Genomic DNA, 26,144 nt, shown 5'->3' with positions numbered 1-26,144 from the left:
TTGTGGTATTGCAATGTGTTGAACTTAAAGTAGGTCATAGTGACCGACTTTGTGATATTTTGAAATCCTTTAAATTTTTATATTTTGAATGCTATGACATGACATGTTTGATGGTAATCTGTCCAATGTTATTTTGAGAAGATTTTTAGCTCACCTCGACAAAGTCAAGATGAACTTATGCTATACCCCCGGTGTCGGCGTTAGTGTTGGCATCCTGGTTAAAGTTTTAGGAGCAAGTTCATTCCCAAGTAACTATATAAGCCCTACCTGGACCAAACTTGCTTGAATGATGCATCTAAGGATGGACACTACCACACTTGCTTCGGATGCTGGATCTGACCTAGATTTTCCAGATGAGTGACCAGGTTAAAGTTTTTGGAGCAGGTCCATTCCCAAGTAAATATTAGCCCTACCTTGACCAAACTTGCATGGATGATGCATCTAGGGATGGACACTACCACACTTGCTTCGGATGCTGGATCTGACCTAGATATTCCAGATGAGTGACCAGGTTAAAGTTTTTGGAGCAGGTCCATTCCCAAGTAACTATAAGCCCTACCTTGACCAAACTTGCATGGATGTTGCTTCTTGGGATGTACGCTAACCAACCTGCTTTGGATGCTGGATTCGACCTAGATTTTCCACATGAGTGAATTTTAGCTATATTTTAACCAAATTAGCATGGATGATGTAGCTAGGGATGGTCACTTCCAGACTTGCTTTGGATTCTGAATCTGACCTACATTTTCCAGATGAGTGACCATGATAATTTTTTTGGAGTAGCTATATAACATCATGGCCTGTTATGATTAATCTTGCATAGATGGTGCATCTAAGGATGAAAACTTCCAGACTTACTTTGGATGTTGGAACTGACCAAAATTTTCTTGATTAGTAAACAGGATAAACGTTTTTTGAACAGGTCTATTTCCAAGTTTTTTTGATTACCTATGTTTTAACAACCTGAGAGATACCCCATATTCCAAAAAGTTTCATTGTACGAATAGCCATAGCATTACCTTCAAGACAGTTTGCTGTAAAAATTGTCGAATACTTCAAATATTTATCAGTGAAGAACTCATGCCATTTTATATTCTATATACAAATTCATTATGAAACATCTGTTATAGAGTGAGTACAAGTCAGTACTTGTTCCTTCTTAGCTTTTAGTTCTTTATGTAGATACTTCAGTATAAACAAAACTTTGTTTCCATATTGCATTTATTCAGTAACAAAACATTAAAAACAATGCTCACAATAGCTTTAAAATAAATAAGTGGATTTATAAGCACTTTTTTGAACTGTAAAAAATTTGTTATAAGACTAAATAAAGTAGCACCATATAATGGATTGCCTTTGAAAACTTACAGTACATGTATTGCCGGTTTCTTTAAAATGCAGGTGACCCTTATTGATACACAGAGACACATTTATGGCTTTCGATACAATACATTCAAACACATTGTATCAATATGGTACAATTACACTTCATATGATAAAGTATTTAATGGATGTCTAGAAATTAAATATTTGAGAGATTCACAAGTATATATTACAAACAATTGCAGGTATTTATTGTCCAGACTCGAATTGTTGACATGATATGGCCAGGTGAACTACTGATAGGTATAGGCATGGTTCCAAAATTTAAGGGTATTACCAGTAGAATGTGTAAAATAAGTGGGTTTTTTTAATCTTTATGAACCTTCTGCTTCAATTATTGACTCTTTACAAAAGAATCCCTATATTAAGGCTCAAATAATCAGCAATTGAAATTTCTGTGACCCATCATGACCGAAAAAGTGATTAGAATTGTCTATTAAAATGGCAATTCAATGGTTACTCTGCATGCCCAATTTATTGTGCAACTTCCATATACTCCATTGGCTTAACATGGTAGGTTCTCATATGATGGTGTAAATTTCAAGTGTTGAAAATAATTCTAAAATTTGGACAAAAGATAACACAATATATGAACCAAATCACATTGACTTAATATAATAATACAAATACTTGAAATTAAAAATACCATAAAATACTGGTGGCTGGAATTCGTAATGCACGCAGTTTATGATTTGGATGATAGTTACTGGAATTAAGTATGTGTACATGACTTACAAGTGAAGTTTTTTCCCCCAAATTTGATCCTATTTGAAATATTAGATGTTTCTATTGTGTACATGATCAACTGTAACGAAATATTCCCCTTCAAAATACATATATTTATGACAGCACTTATATAATTAAAAAATATCTCAACAAAATGGCAACACTAAAACAAAGCAAAAATTCACATACCATCATAACACTTAAATACATTTATGCATTCTTTCTTCAAAAAAAAAAATAAACAAGGACAGAAATATTTTCATCCAGTACTTGGAAAAAACACAGAGACTACTTTAGGACAGAGCTGTACTGATTGTACAATGAACACTAACTTTGCCTGAGTGATGTACTTTGGTTTGTCTTTAGAGTTTTATCACAGATTTGAAAATGGTATTGCTGATCACATGTGTCAGCTGGCACAGTGGTTTATCCATTTATAAACCTCAGCAAGTCTTCTTTGGAACCACATTTGGAACCATTTTTGAATCAAATTTGACTTGTAATTGGGCAGCACTTTCTGCAGAACGGGATCATGGGACATGGCGTAGTTATATAAATAAAAGTGAGGTTCATCCTCCTTAAGAAGTCTTTGAATAGCAGTCACTGTAGTTTTCTGGAAGATGCAAAAAGTCTTTAACATCTGTTGATGAAAATTGATGAACCTACTGCCTCCTAATTCCTTGTGGTACATTAAGTCGTATGCATCCAGAAGACCGCTTTCATTGTCAATCAACCAGAACTTGTTGGTTTTGGTAGATTTGAATAGATTTCTAATTCTCTCTGTAATTATGCTTGGTTTCTTCTGCTCATATGCTGCATCCTGCATACTTGCAACTCTACAAAAATAATCAATAGAAAACATATATGATACTGGTTTTCATTAAACTGGTTTCTTGCACACATTTCAAGGGGAGTAATTCTTCCTTCCCCAAAGAAAAAGCTTATCTTTCTGAAGAAAACATCCCCGAAGTCCAATCAATCATATGTTTTGCTTATCTGGATAATGGGTTTAACATATATCTTTGTGTCTACCATAGAACAGCTGCCAATTTTCACAAAGAATTTTGCCGGAGAGGCAGCAGATTTTCCAGGATGATTTATCTCTCTCTCTCTCTCTCACCTGTCATAGTTCCCAGTCAGGTAATCAAACAGGAACAAGCTGCCCCACTGCTGTAATTCTACCACCTCCTGCAAAGTGGCATTCTCAAGATGGACACCACGAATCGGCTGTCCACTCTGGTAGGCCTTTAGGATCCTCTTGGGAATTTTGACATAAGAGCTACAAAAGAGAAGTGCAAGGCTCCACATAATCATAAATTACTATACATATACTTATTTAAACATGTTTAATCTTGGGTACTGGAGGATATATACTCGCTGGAGCACATATGGTAATACATATTAACTGTGAAGCCATTTATATACAAAATACCTTGTGCTCCAATGTATACATAACCCCCTCCCCCCCCCCCCCCCCCCCAAAAAAAAAAAAATTCTTATACATTTTAAACTTTGTGAAATATACCTTCTGCCAGCAATGTCTCAAACACCATGCAAAGATACAACAATATATTTTGCGAAGTCACATACCATGTACATATGTACTGTAAACCAACTATTATTCGCAACATTATTTATGGATCTCATACTGAAAAATAAAATTGTGACAAATAATATTCAAGATCAAGTATTCCCATTTCATAACCCTGTTAAATCAAACTTTTCCTTGACCATTTTATATATCTGGAGTTGCTCATAAACTCTGCTGCTATATCTTGCATGCATATAAAAGTTGGTTTACAATTACAGTGGTATGGGACTATGGGCCATGACTATATTGGCCTGAGTAGCTCAGTGGTTTATATAGCATCTGACTAGTGATTCAAGGGTCCTGGGTTTGAACCCTGTCGAGTCATACATTTCCTCTTTTCCTGTTACTCAATATATTGCTATATACACTTTCAGATCTATTAAGGGTTTATTACCATTTTAAACCCAGTAAATGTAAATACCAGGTATATCTTATTATATGTACCTATATGTGTCCATGTTTGGGATCCACTGTATCAGAGCCACCAGCTGATTCTCCTTCCAGTTCAGTCTGTCCAGATTACGTTTTGACCACTGACCAGCAACGGTGGTGGATAAGACCACAGCAGGGACATTATCCATCCCCAACAAACGAGACAGATAGAAGGACAAGACCTCACCTAAAACACACAAAAAGGAGCTCATATTGACTGCCCAGTTATCTACCTTTGACATTTAAGTACCAAGAGACGAAAAGAAAAAGGATTTGCTTTACAAATTTAGTTAATAAAAATCTTTTTTATCCAGCATGTGACAGGAGATAAATATCAGTACCCCAATAAAACCATTTCTTTATTATAGTAAAGTCTCTAAAGTTTTCTTTTAATAACAAATCCTCTAACAGTGAGTGACCTTTCGCTGAACTCTCAATAATTTATAAAAAAGATTATTTACATTGAAATAGGCTACCTTCTGTTATATGTCAATAGGAATGCTTGTTAGCATATTTATTTATTTCATAATATATACAAGAAAAGTGATCTAATCAAATTGCTCATGAATCATCCTCACCACAAAGTAGAAAAGCAGCTGTATCAAGCTGTCACTAAAGTCTTGACCCTATGGTCAATGACCCTCTCCCTATACCTGCCCTAACCCCCTAACTGATGAGCCAAATACTAAATTGTTTCAATGAATTTCCACTAATCTTACCCAGAATGAACCTGACGTGGGAGTCTCTATAGCGAGCACACACAATATTCTTGTTCTTCAGCGTGATGTAAGCATTCTTGGGTCGTCCACACTTGTTCCAAGAGGCCAGCTCCACTTTGTCCACAGATTGAGATTGTATATTTATGGTATAGTTGAACACTTCTTCATCTGAGAAACCTGGAAAGATAGAGAATATTAATTTTATTTTAAGAAAATCTATACAAAATGTTTTCAGCACTGAAATTTTACACTCATTGCTATACAAATTGAAAATACAGTAAAACTTGCATAACCCGAACATCACTGGTGCCATAGAAATTGAAATTGGCCAGATTAAACAACATTCCTATGTATTAAACAGCATTTTAAACTACTGAATTAGCTGAAAGGGACTAAAAGTTTTCATTGTAATGAGCCAGATTTGGGAATACAAAACATCAGGATGTTATTTTAGACAAGTTTGACTGTATACAAATTCAAACAACATTAATTGCTGCACATTTTTTTGTCAAGTTTGAGACAGATGAACAACTTACATCCTTTTATAATAAGAAAATTATTAAGTACATAGGTAATTCAAATAAAATGGTGGCTGGTTTCATAACAGAACATTTTGTAACACCAAATAATTGTTTAACAGGAGAAAAATTAAAAATTCAAAAGAATTTACCCTTTAACTGCTAACAATTCCTAGGAAAGAATGCAATTACTGGTAAAGCTGTGTGAATTGATGTACAGTCAAACCTTATTCTGTAGAACTCGGAGGGGACCAAGTTTAAACTTTGAGATATCCAAGGATTCGAGATATTGAGGTTGAAATACATTAAGAAAAGTGGTTGGGACTGCCAACTCATTTCAACATTTCCCTGGTATTTGAGATATCAGTGTTCAAGATACTGAAGTTTAACTGTACTTTTATTTTAGCTTTTGAGGGGCTCAAGTTACCTAAAATGATGGATGCTAGGTAATCTATTTACTTAGTTTTCGACACAAAACTCAACTCCTCATGTAAATCAAAATAGTAATACTTCTAATAGCAAAAATAGCTTATCTTGAGAATGTTTTCATGTTCAAATTTATTGTGTGTAAACAACTACTTTCAATGTGCTATGTGCTGTAGAATAAGCAAACTGTTATAAATAACTTTTAATGTTCCCTTATACAGAGAACAAAATTATTTACCTATAGAATTTTCAATTTCCAACAAGATCAAGGCAGAATAATTGTTATCAATATTTTTGGCACATTTTGTCAAGTCATATACCCTTTTCACTAGTAGTATTATGCATGCAAAATTGAAAATACGAATAAAAATCTAAAATTTTATTATCTTTGAAACGTTAGAAATATAATTGAAAAATCTTTAGTTATTATCATATAAAATCATTCATTTCTTGCACATCAAATAGCCCAGAGTTACACATGTATGAGCAGAAGATGTATAAGCTTTGTTAAACAGATAGCAAGAATTTATTACGAAGTGTTTCCTTTGAGTGAGTAGGAAGTTATCTCGCCATCTTAGGTTACTCCTAGTAATAAACAAATTACCTGCTTGATTTAACCATTACAGTAATAGATTTTTTCTATTAAAGCTGTGTTTCTTTTGGTGCGAACACAGCTGTTTACCCACGTTATTAAATTCTTCGCTATCAGGGTTTTGTTAATGCTTGCTGGCAGCAACTCTGATACCTTTCATGCAAAGAAGAGCTTTTTCCTCTTGGAAACTTCCCACAAGTAATCAAAGATGAGACCAAAAGCCCTCATCAAAATACAAATCAAATGCAGCATGCATGAAAAAATCCAATATTTCTTGAATGTCAGAATATTTCATTAACCCTCGATCTTAACACGAGATTGCTTGGTACATATTTTATATGCTACATTATCATGCATTCAGGTAATGAACACAATTTGGAGCTCGGCTTTTAATTAAGGTGGTGAAAATAATGAAAGAAATCGGAGGGTTCTTATCTTAGCCATTTTCCTTTGAGGTGTCTATTTTCAAATTGAGCCTTGCATGCGCCTCTCATGGGGATATTCTATGATAGATTGAAATTCACTGGCTGATGGCATTCTTTACTGTCAGTGAAAGATTAATGAAAATAAAGTTCAACAATATTAGCACTCTTGCATAATCATTATCAATTGCTACAATATACATTTAATAAATGAATTTGAATAACAGAATGTGAATAAACTTGTTCAGGGTATTTGAATGGTACTACAGAGTGATATTAAGTCAGTCTCTGATTAAGATAAAGTAATCAATGGACTGAATTCATTTACAGAAACTATCAATTTGAAAGCAGAGACCAGGCACGCGCCATAAGCCTCTATGTGTGAAAACTGGGCAAATATAAAACACTTTCTTCCCATTACAGAATATATATAGAAGATTTTTATAATTCATAACTTTTTTTTCCCTTTTTTTCATCAAATGAACATTTCAAAGACACTGGGTCTCAAAACCACATAGAAATAGTAAAATACTTTATGAATGTGATATAATACTGATGATCATGATGATGGAAGAAATTTTACACTGAAGATATATACTACAAATAGCAACAAATAAAATATATAATATGAAGGATGTCACTAAATTTCAGTAGAATTTAATTCATATGATAAATTTATGTATTAGAGAGAGAGAGAGAGAGAAAATGGCAGTTTGTTGTTGCTACTTGGAGTGGAAATTAATGCAATATGACCAGTGCACAAATTCACACCAATTTTTTACAAAGCCAATTTTATTCCTCAACACACACTGTTCAGTTAAATTACTAATGATGAAAATTGAAAAACATTCTGTAAACAAAATAATACCCCTTAAACATTATCGAGGGGGGTATATAAACAGATGAAATGAGTTTCTGTATCTATCTGTGATAGATCTTACACATGTTCAACATATCTCCAAACCAACCCATCGAATCTGATCACCAGAAATGATTTCATGTAAAACAGGAGAAGAAACGTGTTGACCTTCAACCCCTTTTTAAGCTTCACAGAACACAGGTAATACCTATCATTTACCTGGCCAGCTACAAGCTCTTATCTCCCTCATACCTGTCAAAAATGTGTTTTACTGTCGGTTTAAATGATTGGGATTTTTTTTATAATTTAATATTTGATCATTTAACATTTAGATCGTTATCAGTGTCTGAATTCAACTAAATGGCCCAGTTCACTGGGTTCTTGCCTCTCAAATAACAGTGGGTATAGGTTTACTATTCACTGTTCTCCCAACAAAAACGGGTATTTAGTATGCAGCCCCCATGTTCAATATGTGTGTGTTAAAAGAAGTTAATTTATCTTTTTCACTGCAACCATTAAACACCCCTTTTGCGATCGCAATCTGAAAAATATTGTAAAGATATCCTGCATTTTATAACTTTTTAACATTTGGTCATAAAATTATCTTCATTGTTATAAAACATAAATATTTATGCTGTAAAAACATAATAATTCAGCTCTTGTGCATGCTTCGTCACCGAGTTTTAGTAGTATGTTTGTCCTAACAACTACCTTTTGTTAAAAGCGAGTCAAGAAGGATTTGCTGAGAAATAAACTATAATAAGATAACATCAAAGATGCATCTAATTTTTAACCAAAAAAAAAAAGGGAAAAATTTTTTCGAAGAATTTCAATCTAGACTGCTTTTCTAATTAGATGTACTTTTAATTGTAAATGATTTTTTTTTTCATTTCTATTACTTAATGTGTAATACTTTAACTTTTCCCAATAAATTGAATTTTCAATACTTAATATGATGTGGATTAAATTTCTTACTAAAACGCATTATGCAAATTTGGTACCACAAATTTCATCACTATTAAGCAAATCAGTATCATTGGTTTAATGAAGAACTGTAATTTAAAATTTTATAATATATATGATTTTGTATCTTATGTGATTAAATATTAATTAAAAGAGTTATCACCCCTTCATTTTACACAACTGATTGTAAAAATGTGATATAAAACCTTTTTACCACTCAAATAGCCATTCATGATGAATATGTTCTGAGCTCCCATTTTTCACTTCCCCATAAAATGGGCAGATATTTATATGATCCTATCTATAAAAACAGACAACTCCTGTGATTTATATCAATATTTTTCTTGGGGGGATACCTTTGGGCACCATTTTCTCTACAAATGCACTCCAGAAGATCCTCTCAGACACGGCAAGCTTTCCAGAGAATTTCCTCCTATCAGATTCTGCTATTACTCCAACCATTTGTTTTCCATTAATTATAGGAACTTCTTGGAATCGCAAAGGTGGTTTCGCAAATATTAACTTGGACATATTCTGGAAATCGTGAGGTTCAAATATCCTCTGTTTTTTCAGCTGAGGACTAATTTTAAGATTTTCATGGAATTCATCATCTGTGTTGTCCTTTTCATCATCATTATCATCGTCATCATCTTCCATTAATTCACCATTTGTGTATTCTTCATCACTTTCATCTGGTCCAATATCTGGATCAATGTCATTTGGAATGTTGTTGTGGGATGTAAAAATATACTTTCTATATGAACCCTGGTCTAAATTTACATTATCTTGGTCACTTTTATCAATGGCTGATTGAGGTTTTCTAATTCCTTGTGCAATATAGGTTTGTGGGTCTTCGAGAATGAATTCATTTTCACTCTTTCTATTCACAATCTTTTCGGAAAAATTCAATTCATGAACCAGCAAATTTAAAACACACAAAAATCCCACTGTCATCAGCGACACTGTCACAATCAAAATCCGCCATGATCTTCTGCGCACTTTTAGTACCATGGCTAGTACACTTTAAGTGGCATCATCCAAACCCAAGCATTGTAACAAACAGTATCAGATCACAAACACATCAAGATCCATATATCACCTAACTGAAGCAAACTTTTCTTTCGGTGTTCGCATAATCCAATAATAAGCCTTCACCATAAATGGTAGTGAAACATCTCCATGGTATCAGATGCTTCTCCATTTGTAGCGATTAGGAACTATTTCTTCTGTGGTTTCTCTGGAGACGCATCAAACCTGCCAATAAAGGAGGAAAAACATTACAGTCTGGGACCACTCGCAAATAAATCACATCTTACAATTGGTCAACTTTCATCAATAATTACCACAATTGATTTTTTTTTCTAGTCCTGACTAGAAAGAATAATGTTTTTTTTCCAAGATACATCCTTCCTTCATAAAACTTTTTGAAAAAAAAAACTTCTTTTTTCACCGACAAAGCCCGCTGTAATTTCAACACCACATGGATGAAACAGGAATGTTTACTCTAAGGCACTGAATTTTAAAATCACACAAGTTTTCTTTGAGATCTGTTGACTTAAGTATCAGATTCACAATGGATATTTGTCAAAGATTGTTTGACCAGTTCCCCTTAACTAAGCTTTGATAGGTAGAAAAAAAACCATAGGTGTCTCACCGCTCAACAAAAGTTCTCTACAACAATGTCTTTGAAGTGTTAAAAATTCAGTAATTACCCCGATTAAATATGTTTACTCAAAATCTGACAAATCCTACCCAAAAAAGAATGCTTGCAGGGAAAAATCGAAATGATGCAATTATTATACTTCTACGCATAATACATAATTTATCACAAACTGCAAATTTGATATCTATCCAATAAAACAACAGACAAAAATTATCTCAAATTGACTTTATGCCCCGTATTTTGTTCAAGTATTGACATTTGGTTGAAAAAAATAACTAGTTAAAATAATTACAGTGTATCTAATGTCTTAATTGATTTTGGCTGGAACCAGTATCATATAGTCATGCAATCACTGCAATCAAAAGCTCACTGACTTCAATGGCAAATGATATCGATCGATCTTAAGGTTTTTTTCCCCCGTCACTCTCAGGCTTATATTAGTTTTTCTAATGAATCAAAAATTGCAGGAAAAAAAATAACATCATAAAAGCAAGAAATGCGAATATACCTTATGAAAAAGATAACAAAAGAGGGAAAATATAAAGGAAAATACAATGAACTTCTTAAGAAATACCTTCAAAGCCGAAGTGACGTTTCCATGGTGACAACTGCATCCTGCAATTTCTTGTTAGTTTCAATTCCCTGGTTGACTCTTGGACATGTCAGTCTGTCTTCTCATCAGCCCAGCAGAAAATTTCCTGGTGATGTGTAATTAGCTGCTGGCAAACTGGAAGAAGAATGCACAGCAAAATGACAATAACTCATGAAGTCAGTGTTTGCAACAAGGTGTGTTGTTAAAACCCAGGTGCGTGAGGATGAATGGGTTCAACCTGAAACTTGATCCTAATAAACATTCCATCACAGTCATGCATGCAATTCACACTAAGGCTTGAAATGGATTGTAACAATGTTGCTATTCAATTTAATTAAAGTTGTCCAAAACCCACTGCAATATATTAACATCCTTCTCGTACAAAGATATTATATCACTCCAGCAGGAACACATCTAATTGTGTACTGATTTCACCCTTGCAAAGTTATAGCAAGGAAACAATTCATTATAATGCAGAATGGAATTGGTATATTTGACATTTCCCATAAGGATGTTTGTCATAATTAATGTAATATCATATAATTAATATAAGCAACCTATATAAAGATCTTTCAATATAGGCAGCTGCATGCATGGATATATGACAAAAATGGTCTTGAAATCAAATCATAGTAAAAACAAATATCTATGTGAGTAAATGCTATTTAACTATCTATCAAATTTCTATTGCCTCCTTGTCAATTTTTCCCAAGGACATTAAGTCACAGTATAGTTTCAAGTTTAACAAATAAATACCCATAAAGAAACCCCACTCTTTTCAATACATACATGTATTATAATAGTGATTTTAAATGAATTTTTATTGAATTTTGTCTGCATATAACAGTAGGTGGTCATTTATTAATTGATGACCGCTATCAGAAATAGTGTCAACTCAATCTGTCCATCAAATGACCACGTCCAACAGTAGATCAATTATTTATCAGAAAAATTACAAGTGATGTCAATCAATAATGAGCCAAGCAGTGATATCAGGCACCAGGAGGCAATTGTGCCAGCTCAGTGTTTCTGTGTCTGGGGATTAAAATAAATCAGAAAAATCCATCATTCAAAAGCTTTTCACAAATTAATAATGGTAAACCGCTCAAGCTATGTCAGATGTCTTAAGGACATAAATAATTTTATGAAAAGGCAGCTTAAAATGAAATCTTGTGCTTTCTTTGGCAACAGCTCAGAAAAATCTCCAATTTATTTTGGATATTTTTTCAACAATATTTTTTAATTTACAATTGATATTATCAAAACTTTGTTTTAAATCTGCAAAGAAAATTAAGCGCTTTATTGTCAATTAGATGATGAGGGGGAAAAAATCCTTTCACTGCAAATATTGAAATTAGGGCTGTTGCATAATAAATAAATTATTAAAATCAAATCCCTTACAAGAGCTAATGTTTCACTGACTATCCCAGCATACAAAAGTCCCTGCAGTTTGGAAAAGTATTTCTTCAATAACAATAACAACAAAACTCTGGATTCAAACTCGACCTTAATTGATATGCCTTATTGATGTCCAACCCATTGATGCAAGGTCCATCTGCTTAACCAAGCAGGAAATTATTCTCCCCTTGGGAAGCCCCCTTTTTGTGAGTCACTTTAGATCATTTGGGTCTTCATCAGTTTAATGGAGTTTTCACACCACAGCTGTTTAAGCACACAATGGTACAATCCATTTTTCCAGAATGTAAATGCAGAATCTGCAAGCAACAATGACAGGTCGGCCTTTTGTGCACAGGGATAAATGTGTACTCCATTTACTTCAAGCATCTCATAAATATCCGAAATGATAACCTTATCTTCATCACCATTAGAACTTAGTTACAGAAACTTACATGTACTGCTCAGAAAAAGAAAATGTGTGCATGCTGAGAAGACAAAAACACAACTTGCATCATTATCTAGCAACACAACTTGGCAAAGCTTGTTTATTTGTACTTTCCATTATTTTTTTTAAAGATTTTGTTCTTGTGAACCAATTCAATTTTGACACCATCTGTTTTAGATTTTCCTTAAAAAAATAATTCAAAGGACACCAATTTTCCTTACCTCGGATCAACTTTTTATCACATCCCCTAAGCTGGATATACTAACTCCATCTTCCTAGCTGGCTACAATTTTGCTCTCATAATCTTACAATAAACATCATTTATCATCATTATCAGTAATTAACCAATTGAATGGCCTCAGATGTGCTAGACATTAGCCCCACAAATCTCTCCGGTTTCCCCCCTATCTCCTACATTTGATAATATACATATCAGGTGGAACTGGCTCCAAATTGCGGATTAGTCTTCTCAAGTTTCTTGTTTAATTGCTTTAAAAGCTGCAAGAAAATGCCAAAAGGCTGATTTACAGGGCCTAAAACTGTAAATTGTAGCTGCAAAAAAGATAAATTGCACCTCAAATTTCAAGTACAAGACAAGATTTGAGGTGTTTAAAAGTATATACGTAACCAAAATGAAACTTGCACTGAAAATGAATTCTAGCTAAAACGTTATATATATTATGTAATTTTACAGCTATATTCTATAATTTTATTTATTGGCATTTCACATGCACCTGAGTGGAACACACAGGAAGAAACTTTTGACATGTAAAGATTTATGAACATGCTGGGTTTTTTTTTTCACCTGCTTTCCTGCAAGAACTGATTAAAATGTTGAAATTTTCCAAATCTTTAAGCATAAAATGTTCTTGTCAGACTTGCATTTTTCAAACTTTATTATTGAAAACTTATTTTTTAAATTTAAATTCAATCCTTCATCCCGATTCCGTTATAAAATACCAGTTTTTATATTAACTTGAGGTTAAAAAAAACTATCTGAGTTAAGGTTGTCTGCTTGACTATATCCCCACCTGCCATCCCATTCTACTTTTTTCAGCATTAGAAATTAAATGCTGATAAAAATCTGTACCAACTCAAAACTTCAACTGTTTCTAAAATTTGAAAATAAAGTGCAAAAAATGCTCTAATTTAGAGACATTAACATACACATTTTGCAGAGTAAAATTAACACACTTAATTAGTATACATTAGTTTTTTTTAAAAAATCCTATTAACTAACCCAGTTACCGTAAATCTTTTTTTAACACATAAACCATTAACACACACACACTTCTGTAAAAAATTATTATATTTTTAATTTTGCCATATAGGTCAAATATCTATTGCCTCATTAATGCAGTTAAGTGCATGAGAATAATGGTATGATTAATAATAAAACATTTATAAAAACTAAAACTCTAACATAGATGAATCTCCCTCTCTATTATTTGACAGATTTACTTTTTAAATAAATCATTGCCATTTTCAAAACCCAAACTAAATGTATTGACATTCAACATGATAATTCCCTTCCCTAAAAGTGTCTGAATCCATACTATACCTTCACTCAAAAAGGAATAAATGGAGGGCTAAGGTACATAATTTCACTCACTTCTTGCAAATTTAGTTTCAAATCATTATCTCCCATTATTCAACTTACAATAATAAAATTTTAAACTATCCTTACATTTTTAAACATTACTTCAATATAATTATTTTATAGAATACAAAGTATTTTCAATCTATACTCCTTTAAGTATATTTCTGTCTTAATAAATTCGGTTAAATATCAGATTCCCTGGGTTGAGTATACTTCGCATACAGAATTGTGAACACTAAAGATTAGTTAAAATACAAGGATTCTAAATAATTTATGCATTTTTAAAGCATTCTATCCGAAAAAACGCACATCATCTTTTATCATCATCCTTAAACACATAAGAAAATTTATTTTGAAGAGAAAAAAATCCACGTTGTAAACGAAGGGTAAAATCCCCCAGACACCCTGGTATTATCTCGGAGACAGTGGAGCCCCGCTCTTGTAAAACAAACATGCATATCGGCAAATATTCCCTGATAAAGCGACAGATTTCACAAAGGCCAGGCGAGAAATAGAGATTGTTCAATTTTCTTCTTTTTAGTTTTTATCACCCGTATATACAATGTCTGAGCGTCTGCATGCAACCAAAGTTAGATGTCAAACTACACAATAAAAACATGTGAGTGAAATAGAAAGTAAGTATACCCAACAAATACACACTTAACAGGAGGAAAAATGCAAATAAACAGATAAAAACGAGGAAAAGCGGTTCATAAAAAAAGTTGCCACAAAGCAATGAAACGTCTACAATGGCTAAGAAAGCTTCTCTTCCAAACAGAAAATACCTTGCTTACCTAGATTTCGATGCTCTAACATTGATGGATGTTAGTCCAATCTCTTCTGACCCCCGTCGCCGAAGGTGTTAAAATTCACACATTTTTCTCTCCTTTCTTGATTGGACACATGTTTTGAGGCACCATAAGGGAATACCATACCTCGCTATCTTCGCGTTCAGTTTCCAAAAGCTCCAGGGAATTTGTTGAATTTATTTTAAGAGGGATACGAGAAGCCTAATAATTTTTTCGTTCAAAGAGGTGTAACATTGCTTGAATTATTTATAGAAGATAATGGTTCTATCCATCCCTGTGGATAGGGTGATTTTTTTGTATCTGTGAAGAGATTTAATAAAATATATGTTGTATTGTAGGTGAGAGGGTTATCTCGGAAACCTGTAGATTTCTGGTTACCCCAAACGAAAGATGTCGAGTGAACAGTTTACCAAGATACCATTTGAGAAGAATAATCAAATCAGTAACAAAATAATTCTATGAATGATTAGAATGTTACATACATTTTTACTCTCTGTAGGAGCCATAGTACGCTCTTTCTCTCTCTCTGGCACCATAAACTAGGAGCGATTAAGCGACTGTGATGTCAATAGCACTTGTCTTGTTGTGACCTGACGTCATGATTAATAAAGGATGACTGCACTTAAGGACATGCGGAATTTGCGACAAAATAAACTTTCAAAACAAGCATTTTTCTTTTCATTGCAAAATGGTCAACATCCAATATACAACTTTATGTAATTACGTTTAATAAAAGTGTGTATTTACGAAGTTCGAATCTGTTTTCAAAGGCAGGGGTCATCACAATTTCTTTAATCTCCGTTCGATAATGAGGACGCCCACTTTTTTACTGACTTTATACATAGTCAGCGCATGTTTGTCTATTGTTCTACGTTTAACAGTAGTTGTATATTTGCATAAATAATAATGTGTCAAAAGGAGATTAATAGACAAACATCGCTCATGGTTAAAAAGAGAAAAAACTGCTTCTTCTTACATTCGCTCTCTGTGTTGTAACCAAGGATTGTGACATGTTGAATATTATAATTCACCACGTGATTTCTTACCTCAGGTAACTTTGTGAATACTAAATTTCGTCACGTGACTTGTAAGGTAGCATGTTTTGTGCTAACTAGGACATTGTGTTCGAACACGTTAAGTCATCTGGCATTGACATAAAATCTGCTTTAATTACATTGACGTGCTCGTATTGTTAATTTCGTTTTGAAACCTTTGTCAGAAGTGTATTTGTGCCATACAGAATGGAGAAAGAGATTGGAAAGAGTGATCACGTTCGCTTTTCCAAACATGTCATTGTTATTTATCAAGTCTAATTTTAGACCCATTCTTACAATGTTAGCTCCACCTCTCATGCATATCTAATGTTCAATCAAGGGCAGGTAAGTGTAAATTCACTATATTTGGAAAGCAGTAAGGACAAAAAACATTGAATAATTTTATTGTATCACAGTCTAAAATCATTTTAAGATTTAAATCTGGTTCCAAATTGACAGTATTCTTTCATAAACATACAAAAGTGAGATAAGGTTTAGATATACAAGCAAAAGAAGCAACTGAAAAAGACCCAAAAACAAGCGCTAAGTGCAGTCATCCTTTAGCTTACATTATTACATTCTAAACCCCTAACCTTTCTTTGCCTCTGTTCCATTTAAAGTCATTGGCTGTCTTTCTAAATGAATCTTAGATGTAGATTTCAAATCTATTATAAAATTATTGTTGTGTTTGAGGTCAGTACTATGAATAAGCCAACTGAGGAGTACAATATTCACCAAGCCCGAAGGGCGAGGTGAATATTGCACTTCGAAGGTGGCTAAATCATTGTATTGAGTGAAAAAAGCCAGCAATAATTACTTCATTATATTATTCATTAAGATTAAATGATGCAAACTCATTAAGCAATCCATGCCATCTTATTTTTTACATTTGCTGAAGTTTTAGACAAATGCAATGAGAGAAACAGGGTAAAATAAACAGAACCAGTTGAATTAGTAAAGAACTCTTAAAGAGGCTGGGGGGTTGTGGCCATTTTTAGACTATATTGATCTCTTTTAGAAGAAGAGCTACATATGAAGATATAGAAAATGATCAAATTTTAAAACTAAATTTTTTGAAATTTTTCTTTGCCAAATGATAGTTGACAGCTTAAGATATCATATCTAAAAAATTAAGTTAAATCTGGTGGTTAATTTGTTGACCCCCCAGCCTCCTTAAATCTATCTTAGGTGCGAGGTAGATGTGAGGTAGAAAAAATAAATGTCAGGCATGTATATAGGATTGATTTTTAAAAAAAGGGGGGGTATTATGATAGGGAAAAAACACAACTTACCTGAAAAAAATCCTTGATTAGCCCCCTCCTCCCCCCAAAAAAAGAGGGGAATTCTTCTAACTCAATTGTTTTGGGGTGGGGTGGGGAGTTAAGGTGTTAAGGTCCATTAACGGGGGAGAGGAGGTTGGGGGCACCAGCCCTTCAATTAATATTTTATATTAAATAAGTAAAGATTTACGTTTATAAAAAAGTGTGGGGACAGGGCAATCTTGCCCTGCAACCTACTCTCTCCCGCTCCACACCCACCCCTCACCCCAGATTCTACGTGCTTGGGTGATATGTTCACCTGAGTGGAAGCCAAGTGCAATTGAAATACATTTCCGAAACTATTTGTATCACTTTGGAATTTCTCAATCTATTTTTAGTCCAATGTGGAAAAAATAAATCCTTATAATCACCTGGAAGGTCACATGGAGGTGAAATAAGTATTTTTTTTCCTAACATTGTTGGATCTCAGCCAGAGAGATGCGAATGATTAAATCATATAATAAATTTTTGTTTTGTACATTGTGAATGGATTTGGAAAATTAAATAAATTCAAATCAAATCACAGGCGGATCCAGGATTTTCAGTTTATTTATATAGTAAAGTAACCTAAAAATGACTTTGGACCCCCCCCCCCCTAAACCGGAAACACAGACTCCCTCTAAGTTTCATGTTTTTCAATGAACGATAGCACCAACAAAATGACGTCCAGGGCTTTGGAAGAAAATGATTGACATCGGTGATTAGTCTTGATACTCATCAAAACAATCTAAGAAGAATACTGTATACATGGTTATTTTCACCCCCATCTTATTGTCGCCCTTTCACATCTGCAAACAATTTTGCCCCGTTTTGAATTCGCTCAAACTCAGTTATGTTGCAAGAGATAATGCCGTTTTCTTTGAATTTGCCCCGTGTTAAATTCGCCCATTCGAGACGAGGGCGAAAGAGGTGAAAATTTCCTCGTATACAGCATCGTCACCCAAAGATTATCTGTTAAATTAATTTTGTGAATGTAGGGGTTAAAAAATATCTGTATACCGAAAACGGCTAGATGAAAATATTATTGTTGCGGGGGTTGGGGGATAAAAAAGAACTATAGCTGTAGCAAATTTTAACCACTGCTCTTCAATGTTTGAAGGCAGGTACATGTAACAAGATGACAAAGAAATAAAATCAGGGTAAGTTGATTAATCCTGTCGATCTTTATTCAAGTTATATGTGTTATGCATTTCTCATTACCCATAAGTGCTGGAAAAATTAGAAAACGGGTGGCCAATTTCATTTAACAACTCACAGTACCTTTTGTGATGGGGATAAGTCGTTTCGCGAAAAAGTGGGACAGGCTTAACCCCCCCCCCTTTCGAATTCCCCCGCCCCCAGTTCCAACGCATATTTAATGAAGCGCCTCTTTACAAATTACAACTGCAATGATTTTATTCTTTGAAGTTTTAAAACCATTTCGTAGTGTTATTCTTTGTGTACATTAAACATCTAATTTACCGGTATTAGGTTTTTCATTAATTTCTGTAATTAGGGTTAATTTTATGGGAAAAAAAGATTTCGTTACTATGGATGAGCAGTCATGTACGCTGAATAGTATTTCGAACACGTTCCGGTCGTCTTGGTACTTTTGTTCAATGACAAGCATGTTCAAAACTTTTGGCCTAGAAGAAAAATTTTACCACTTGTGTGAAATCTAATGTATATATGAAAGAAAGCGGCCGGCTGTTTATGTCACCCCCCCTCCCAGAATTAGTTTTTTTGTGTGAGTGCGTGTTAAATCCATTTTGTGTCTAATGTTTTTATCAAAAAGTATTAAGAATCCAAATCCTTAATACTATAGTACTACAAGTTGTTTACTTGTAGGGGCGGGGGGGGGGGGGTAATTAGCCAGGATTTAAAGTGGTCCTAAATCAGCCACAGTGAATCTGGGGTATTATCCTGGTTCAGTAGCAAATGAAGTATCCAACATAATTGAATTTGAATTCGTTGTTTGTACTAGTCAGTATTAAACATATGTAACCTCGACTGTCAAACTTCTGAAAGTTTCTTTTATTATAACACCCACAATATGCATCTTAACTAACTTATATAGCTTTTTATTTGGAAACGATGTACATATACATTGGCAGATCCAGGAAACTGTGAAAAAGGGGGGGGGTCCACCACATGACAGGAGGAAAGCGTCCCCCAATTAAATCATCGTTTCTAAGTTTTCAACTAGCCCAACCCACTCCACCCCATTTACACCCCTTTGCTTGTGTACGTTACATTGTAGAGGGACCTGGAGACAGTTTCTAGGACTTCCTATTCAGTAATCAGTGCTTTTACGAACTCTTTTGTTGATCTTTCATAAGTGTGTTAGTTTTCCGCTTGGGGGGGGGGGGGATCCGGACCCCGCGCCCCCGATCCACCTTTGTTTACAGGCTCATGCCTGACTTCTCCATTTAGAATAAGTCAAACGAATAGAACACAAAGGAGAAAATAACTATAATATTAGAAACTCTGCTTTGGAAATGCTTTCTCTCTTAAGAGAAGTGAACAAACATATCCTACATCCACTGTAAGTCCACTTTATAAGCCCATGTCTACCCACTTCTGTAAAGATCTCAATACATTGGACATAATGCATCATTTGAAAATATGATATAAAATCTTACTCTACAACACCGCATAACGCTTAAGGACATACACAACATAGTTTGAACTTTATTGTCCTTTCTCTGGAGTTGAAGAGTTCCAATACTTAAAGGAACTGTGTGCTAATTTTAAAGTCTATATATGCTGCTGTAAACTTCTTCTAAAACAGGTTTGGATAAACAAAACATCTAGGATATATGTTTAGTAATTTTTGTATATTTTTTCTTTGAATTATACAAGAATTTTCATCAATTGATATCTTTTCAAAAACCCTGGTAATGCATGCTGATTTTTTGTCTACGAAAATCTGATGACACTATAATCTTAAATTAAGAATATCTTGAAAAATTATCAGTAGGTAAGGTACATTGCGTATGTCCTTAAGTACCAAAATCTGTGGAAAGTACAAAAAGAAAGACAACTCTATCGAATAAACCATATCATCCATCATAGAGTCACGTTTTAGCTCACCTGAGCCGAAGGCTCAAGTAAGCTTTTCTGATTGAAATTTGTCCGTTGTCTGTCGTTGTTGTCGTCGTAGTCGTAAATTTTGCATATTTTCATCTTCTTCTCCAGAACCACTAGGCGAAATTCAACCAATCCAAATACAGAGTATCCTTGGGTAAAGAGGATTCAAGTTTGTTCAAATGATGGCGCACACCCTCTTCCAAGGGGAGAGTTTGTTCAAATCTTGACCCCCAGGGATAGGGTGGGGCTACAATGAGTGATAATTTTTTTTTCATGGGAATATATAGGAGAAAGAATCTGCTGATGAACAAGAAGGACCACAGTTACTCAAGTGAGCATTGTGGCCCATGAGCCCAATCTAATTAAAATCAGACTTCATAGGTCCGCGCCGTGTGCACTTTTCTTACGCAGAGTGTATACGGCGCGGATCTAAGAAGTCCGATTTTAACTAGATTGCCCATGAACCTCTTGTAAAATATTTTACAAGTAGTATATATATGTACGTTTGGTGGCACAACCAACCCTCTCCCTGCATACTCTGAAAGTTGGGAAGGATGAACCCACGGTTATCTCCTTTTATTTTAAGGAGGGTGAACAGAGCAAATATGGAAGTTTGACAGCATGATCTACTTCTGATGTGATGTTTGGAAAATCTTGTGATATTTGAAGTTTATATCCAATGGACCGACGGATAATCCACGCTCGCTTATGAATTATGCTTACTGATAGTTTCTTGAGTATCTTCATACTCCATACGGCCCGCGTAATTCAAGTTGCATATTTCTTGACCATCTGATAAAAGTTTTAAAAAAATATGGTCGATGTTCGTGAAAAATAACGTTAGCTTTTTCTAAATTTTTACTCCATTGGTTTACATGTACTTGACCATTTTTTTTTTATTCAAGTGACGTAGGTGCTTTTTCCTCCGCCTTGACTTGAAATGCAGGGCGTCTGTTTGTGTGACCAATGAATTTTAAAGTGATACCATGGACTTTTTTTTCTCTTTGATAATCGTTGAATTATCGCATACGCCATTCCAGTATATTTCCAGGGATTTTGCTGCATATGGGAGACTACCTTTTAGTGGCACTGGAAGTTTCTGTTTTGTTCCCGGAATCTTTTTTCCTCATATTTGAGCATTGTTTTGAAAAATGAATGTACCTGAACGTACATTTATATTTTTAAAAGTTAGTTTATTCCTCTTTCCCTTGTATGATGTGAGGTTTTTAAAGACTTGTATGCGATTGGCTATGGTAAAAAAAGAAAATAAATACCTTTTTACAAGTATATATCTCTTTATCGACATGTGAGCAAATTTGTAAAATGAATCCTTAATATCCTTTCAAGGAAAAAATATGAAATTTATATACAAGGCTTACAAATTTAAAGTCGTATGCTAAAGAAGTCATACATTTGGACTGAGAATGAAACCAGTAAATGTTGAGTATGCTCCATCAATGACGCTCCCAGAGCCATGCTGTCCGCCCCGGACACGTATGTAGACGTCATCACCAGTGGCAAGATGAACCACCACCGAGTTTGTCCCAGGACCATAATAGCTATCCCCTTCCCCAGAATAAATGTAGCACAGTGGGTTCCCATTATGCACGATTTCCATCTCAATGTACTTGTTCGGCATTGCGACAATTGTCACTGTGAAGAAATAAAGGCCCTCGTAAGGCGCCGTGAAATGTCCACTTCTTGCGCTGTAGCGAAGATCTACGTTTGTGACCTCTCTTCCAAACACAAGGACTTGGTTACTGACCACTCCAATGTTTCCATTTATAGAAGCAGAAAATCCCAGATTCGATGAAGCTCTCCCTGTACACAGAAAGAAAAATGTCAAAATTAATCTAAGGGGCTAATAGAGGAAATTGTGATAAGAAATATACTGTATATATGAACAGTGTACCCTGTATAGTTATATTGGAGAGGGACGATGCAGTGACAATAATGCAAACATGTGTCCATGGATACACAGCAGGTCACAATTCTCAATTTGACTTACTGATTCTTTGTTGCTGTTCTATGACTGTGTGATTTAACAATTGAGGATGCTTTATTCCCTGGTCACCACTGGAGGAATTTTCCACACTTTGAATACCTTGACCTTCTGAAAGTCCATTATTAAGTTGTGCCCTTATTTCTTTCACTGTATTTTCTTGGTCGTCAACCTGCGTATGAAGTTTTCCATTTTCATCCCTAAGAACATTAACCTCGGTTTGTAAGACTCTAACTTCATTTTCAAGCGATCTGTAGTTTGCTTCGAGAAATTTGGTTTTTTCCAAAAGGAATTGCACTTCCTCGGAGAATTCCTTAGATGCAAAGGCGAAGCAAGGAGCAGTGCTCATAAAAAAGGAAAACAATACATTTAGTTTCATTCTCAGATATATATAACCCTATGCACGAGACAGGCTTATCAATTTCCTTGCACTGTACTATATATTATCTGTATTGCACCTGTATTCTCTCACCTTTCTCCTTTTGTGTCAAACAGACATGATATATACAAAGAGCCAGAAGAAGTTTCTAAATACAGCGTGGGGTCGGGGGTTATTTTCTTTTCTTTGCAATTTTGCAATTGGAGGGAGTTGTTTTCCCCCAGAAAAATTTCCTGGATCGGCCTTTGCATTCACATCAGATAATGATTTTAGTGAGGTACATTGATTGCAACTTCTTGAAAAAGAAGACTTTTGGATGATCCCATCTTATTTTGTACCAGTTATGACAATTTCCGATTCAGGTTCAATGGACATGACCCTTCGCTTGAATCTCATTACCTGACCTTGCTCAATTGACTTGTGGAGGAAGTCGAAAAAGTTCAAATAGTTATATAGCATTTTGCTCTATGATACTAGTATTGCATGGATCTTTGGCTCAGATGAGAAATTATAAAAATTGTTGTATGATCCAGATTCTCTCCTTCAATGTTGCATATCTTCTGTTTGAATATTTTTTACGCATGTATGCAGTGTAGACGGAGCTGGACATTTTAGCGGAGTGATAAGACATTGTAGCGTAGTACAGGACATTGTAGCGGATTGACGGGGCATTGTAGCGGAGTGACGGGGCATTGTAGTGGAGTGACGGGGCATTGTAGCTGGGAAAAGTGGATGTTTAGTGGAGAATTTCAGCAACGGATTTAGAGGACATTTTAGCAGAGTTTTAAATAGGGAAGCATCCATCAACAAGAGTTATAATTCTTTAAAATATTTTTTTTTTACTAGGAAATAAATACTACAGTAACTAATAAAATTTCTTCATATAGTACACTGTACATGATGCGCATTACTGCAGTTTAAAAATTTGTTCAAAGAAAGAGATAACTGTTTAAATTTGTTAGAGTTAAAAATCTGGATGGAAATGTTTTAGGTCAAATATAATCAAATATGAAAAATATAGGCAAAAGGAAATAAAAGACAATGTTTCCATTCTGCGTTGGGTTTGATTGACTATTCTAGGTCCCAAGTAATAAACTCTGTTATGACAAACTATGGGTAATTTCTTGATTATATACTTTGGTAGTTATATCTCTTATCAGAGGGTTGCCCCCCCCCCTTAAATAATGCATTGGAACTTGTGCATTGATTGGTTATGTATCGTGCGAGACCCGAGCGGTTTCTTAATTTCTCACAAACATAACAAAATGGTACTCTTTCATAGTGTTTAACTTATAAATCAGAATTAATCAAGGATGGATAAAAAATTTGATAGGTTTTATTTGCTCATTTTTGTTTAAACACCGTCTCTTGCTCGTGTTGGCCTGGCATCTCTGCCTCACCTTGAAATAGGGCGTCATATTATAATTGAAGTTTAAGATAAGAGTGTGAACATTTTCTGAATGAATGTTTATATTCTTTTATTTAGCTTATAGCAAGAAATTTTAAATCTATGAACAGTTTATTTGGAAGGAGAGACATGTATACTAAACAGCACATTCACAGTATAAATTTGGTTTCGTGCATTTATTGACGCAACCAGAAAACCGACATGAACAAGTAATATCTTAAGTGTCGTTTTGAATTTATATAGATAATCCATTAAGTTACCTGTAGCTGTCCATGCAATTGAAAAAAAAAACCACTGTCCATTCTCAATGAGAATGTCTGTAGTTTTGTGAATATGTACACTCTTTCTGAATTTGCATATTGAAACCACTGTCAGTTATTCTCGGTTGTCAAAATAAGTAGAATTGCATGTGATCCACATCAAAGTCTTATTATTTTAAATTTCATTTTCAACTACTAGTATTTCAAACACCAGTAAAAAATGAAACTTTATGTACGTAATTAAACCAAATGAAACTTTAATTATATAGTTAAGAAGTTGTACCAAGTGAAATTTCAAAAGTGCAATTTTCTACATAATCTGTACACATGTATATTTACGAGTTGTGCTTACATTGCATTCACAAATCGTAGTGTTTACATTCTACAAGGGGAAACTTTGTCCATTCTCATGAAAAAAAGTCCATTCTGTTTGAGAATCGAGTTTTCCTAACTTATAAAACAACTGCTGGCAACTTGATATAGTAGTATATAATTTTTTTTTTTTTGAAAATTCAAAGCATTTTGCTCGTTAAAGTATACGAAATAAAGATAATTAAATTTACAGTAACGTCACGATCGATTAAATTGGGTTAATGATGAGACCAATAATAATCATCAACCTCAGTCCAAATAATGTTGATCAAGCATGGATAACGGCAATACGGATACAAACTATCCTTCATGATTTGGATGTTTCTGCAGTGCTGCATTTGACTCCTACTTTCTGGATAGGGGATCCTGTAGATGCTTTTGGAGTCAATTACCAGGTGATAATAAGGAATCCTACATTATATCTTTTGATGTTTATCACAAACCATGTTTTTTTTAACATTAATTTTAATTTTTACATTGCATTTTTTGGGGGGGTATTTTTATGCAAAAAAGAATTTTGAACGAAATTTATGCATAGAGAATCAAAAATTTAGCAACATGTAAAACATTCTTAACATTTATATCTCACTGAAAAATTTTAATAGCTTGGATATCAGGAAAGGAACTATATGTATACTGTTGAAACTGGTGCAAGTACAAACCATATGTAGATTTCAGAGTATTCTGATATTCCACAAAAATTATAGTGTATCTTCAAGTTTAGAGTATTCTACCGTATCAATGATGGTAATTTTTTGCTATAGCGATTTAACGAATTTTTTTATGCGAATACATCTTTTTTTTTTTTGGTTGAATTCAAACTGTGGGATAACACGTCAATGAGTTATGAGTTTCGAAGTTTTAGAAAATAGTTTAATACAGCTATAAAGAAGAAAAATATAATAAAAACGAAAATGAATGAATAAATAATATATACACTTTTAATTCATAATTCTGCCTTTGGTATAATATTTCGTAAAAGTTATTTTTAACAAGCTAATTCAGAGAATTTGAGGGTGGATGGTTGGGAATATTTTCTAATGCATTGACAAGTAAAATAATTGTGCTTTGTTTAAATAAAAGTAGAATTGCACCATGCTGCACTCTGCTGCAATACAATGCGATACATTGTGATGCCTGCCAAATTGTCCAATCAAAATTAA

At 34.1% G+C, this 26,144-nt stretch overlaps 1 protein-coding gene across 2 annotated transcripts; it reads right to left on the bottom strand.

Annotated features, from left to right (window-relative positions):
- Window positions 1–1,254: 1,254 nt before the first annotated feature.
- LOC133175733 (four-jointed box protein 1-like) lies at window positions 1,255–15,346 on the bottom strand. Of its 2 annotated transcripts, none has more exons than XM_061310839.1 (7): window positions 15,124–15,346; window positions 10,869–11,021; window positions 8,988–9,885; window positions 4,852–5,028; window positions 4,145–4,319; window positions 3,230–3,388; window positions 1,255–2,945 (listed from the first exon to the last, which is right to left on the bottom strand). In XM_061310839.1, exons 3-7 carry the CDS (start codon window positions 9,640–9,642, stop codon window positions 2,519–2,521), a joined length of 1,593 nt encoding a protein of 530 aa, XP_061166823.1. In that variant the 5' UTR covers window positions 9,643–9,885; window positions 10,869–11,021; window positions 15,124–15,346; the 3' UTR covers window positions 1,255–2,518. The 2 variants fall into 2 exon arrangements, with proteins under 2 accessions (XP_061166823.1, XP_061166824.1); XM_061310840.1 differs by lacking the exon at window positions 15,124–15,346 and adding an exon at window positions 12,951–13,266.
- Window positions 15,347–26,144: the final 10,798 nt, after the last annotated feature.

This window comes from Saccostrea echinata, unplaced genomic scaffold (assembly GCF_033153115.1).
Source record: "Saccostrea echinata isolate AGI-Se365-2 ecotype Australia unplaced genomic scaffold, CSIRO_AGI_Sech_v1 ptg000064l, whole genome shotgun sequence".
NCBI classification, from domain to species: domain Eukaryota; kingdom Metazoa; phylum Mollusca; class Bivalvia; order Ostreida; family Ostreidae; genus Saccostrea; species Saccostrea echinata.
Note: the sequence above shows the minus strand (reverse complement) of the source record. Positions and strands in the feature narration are given on the sequence as shown.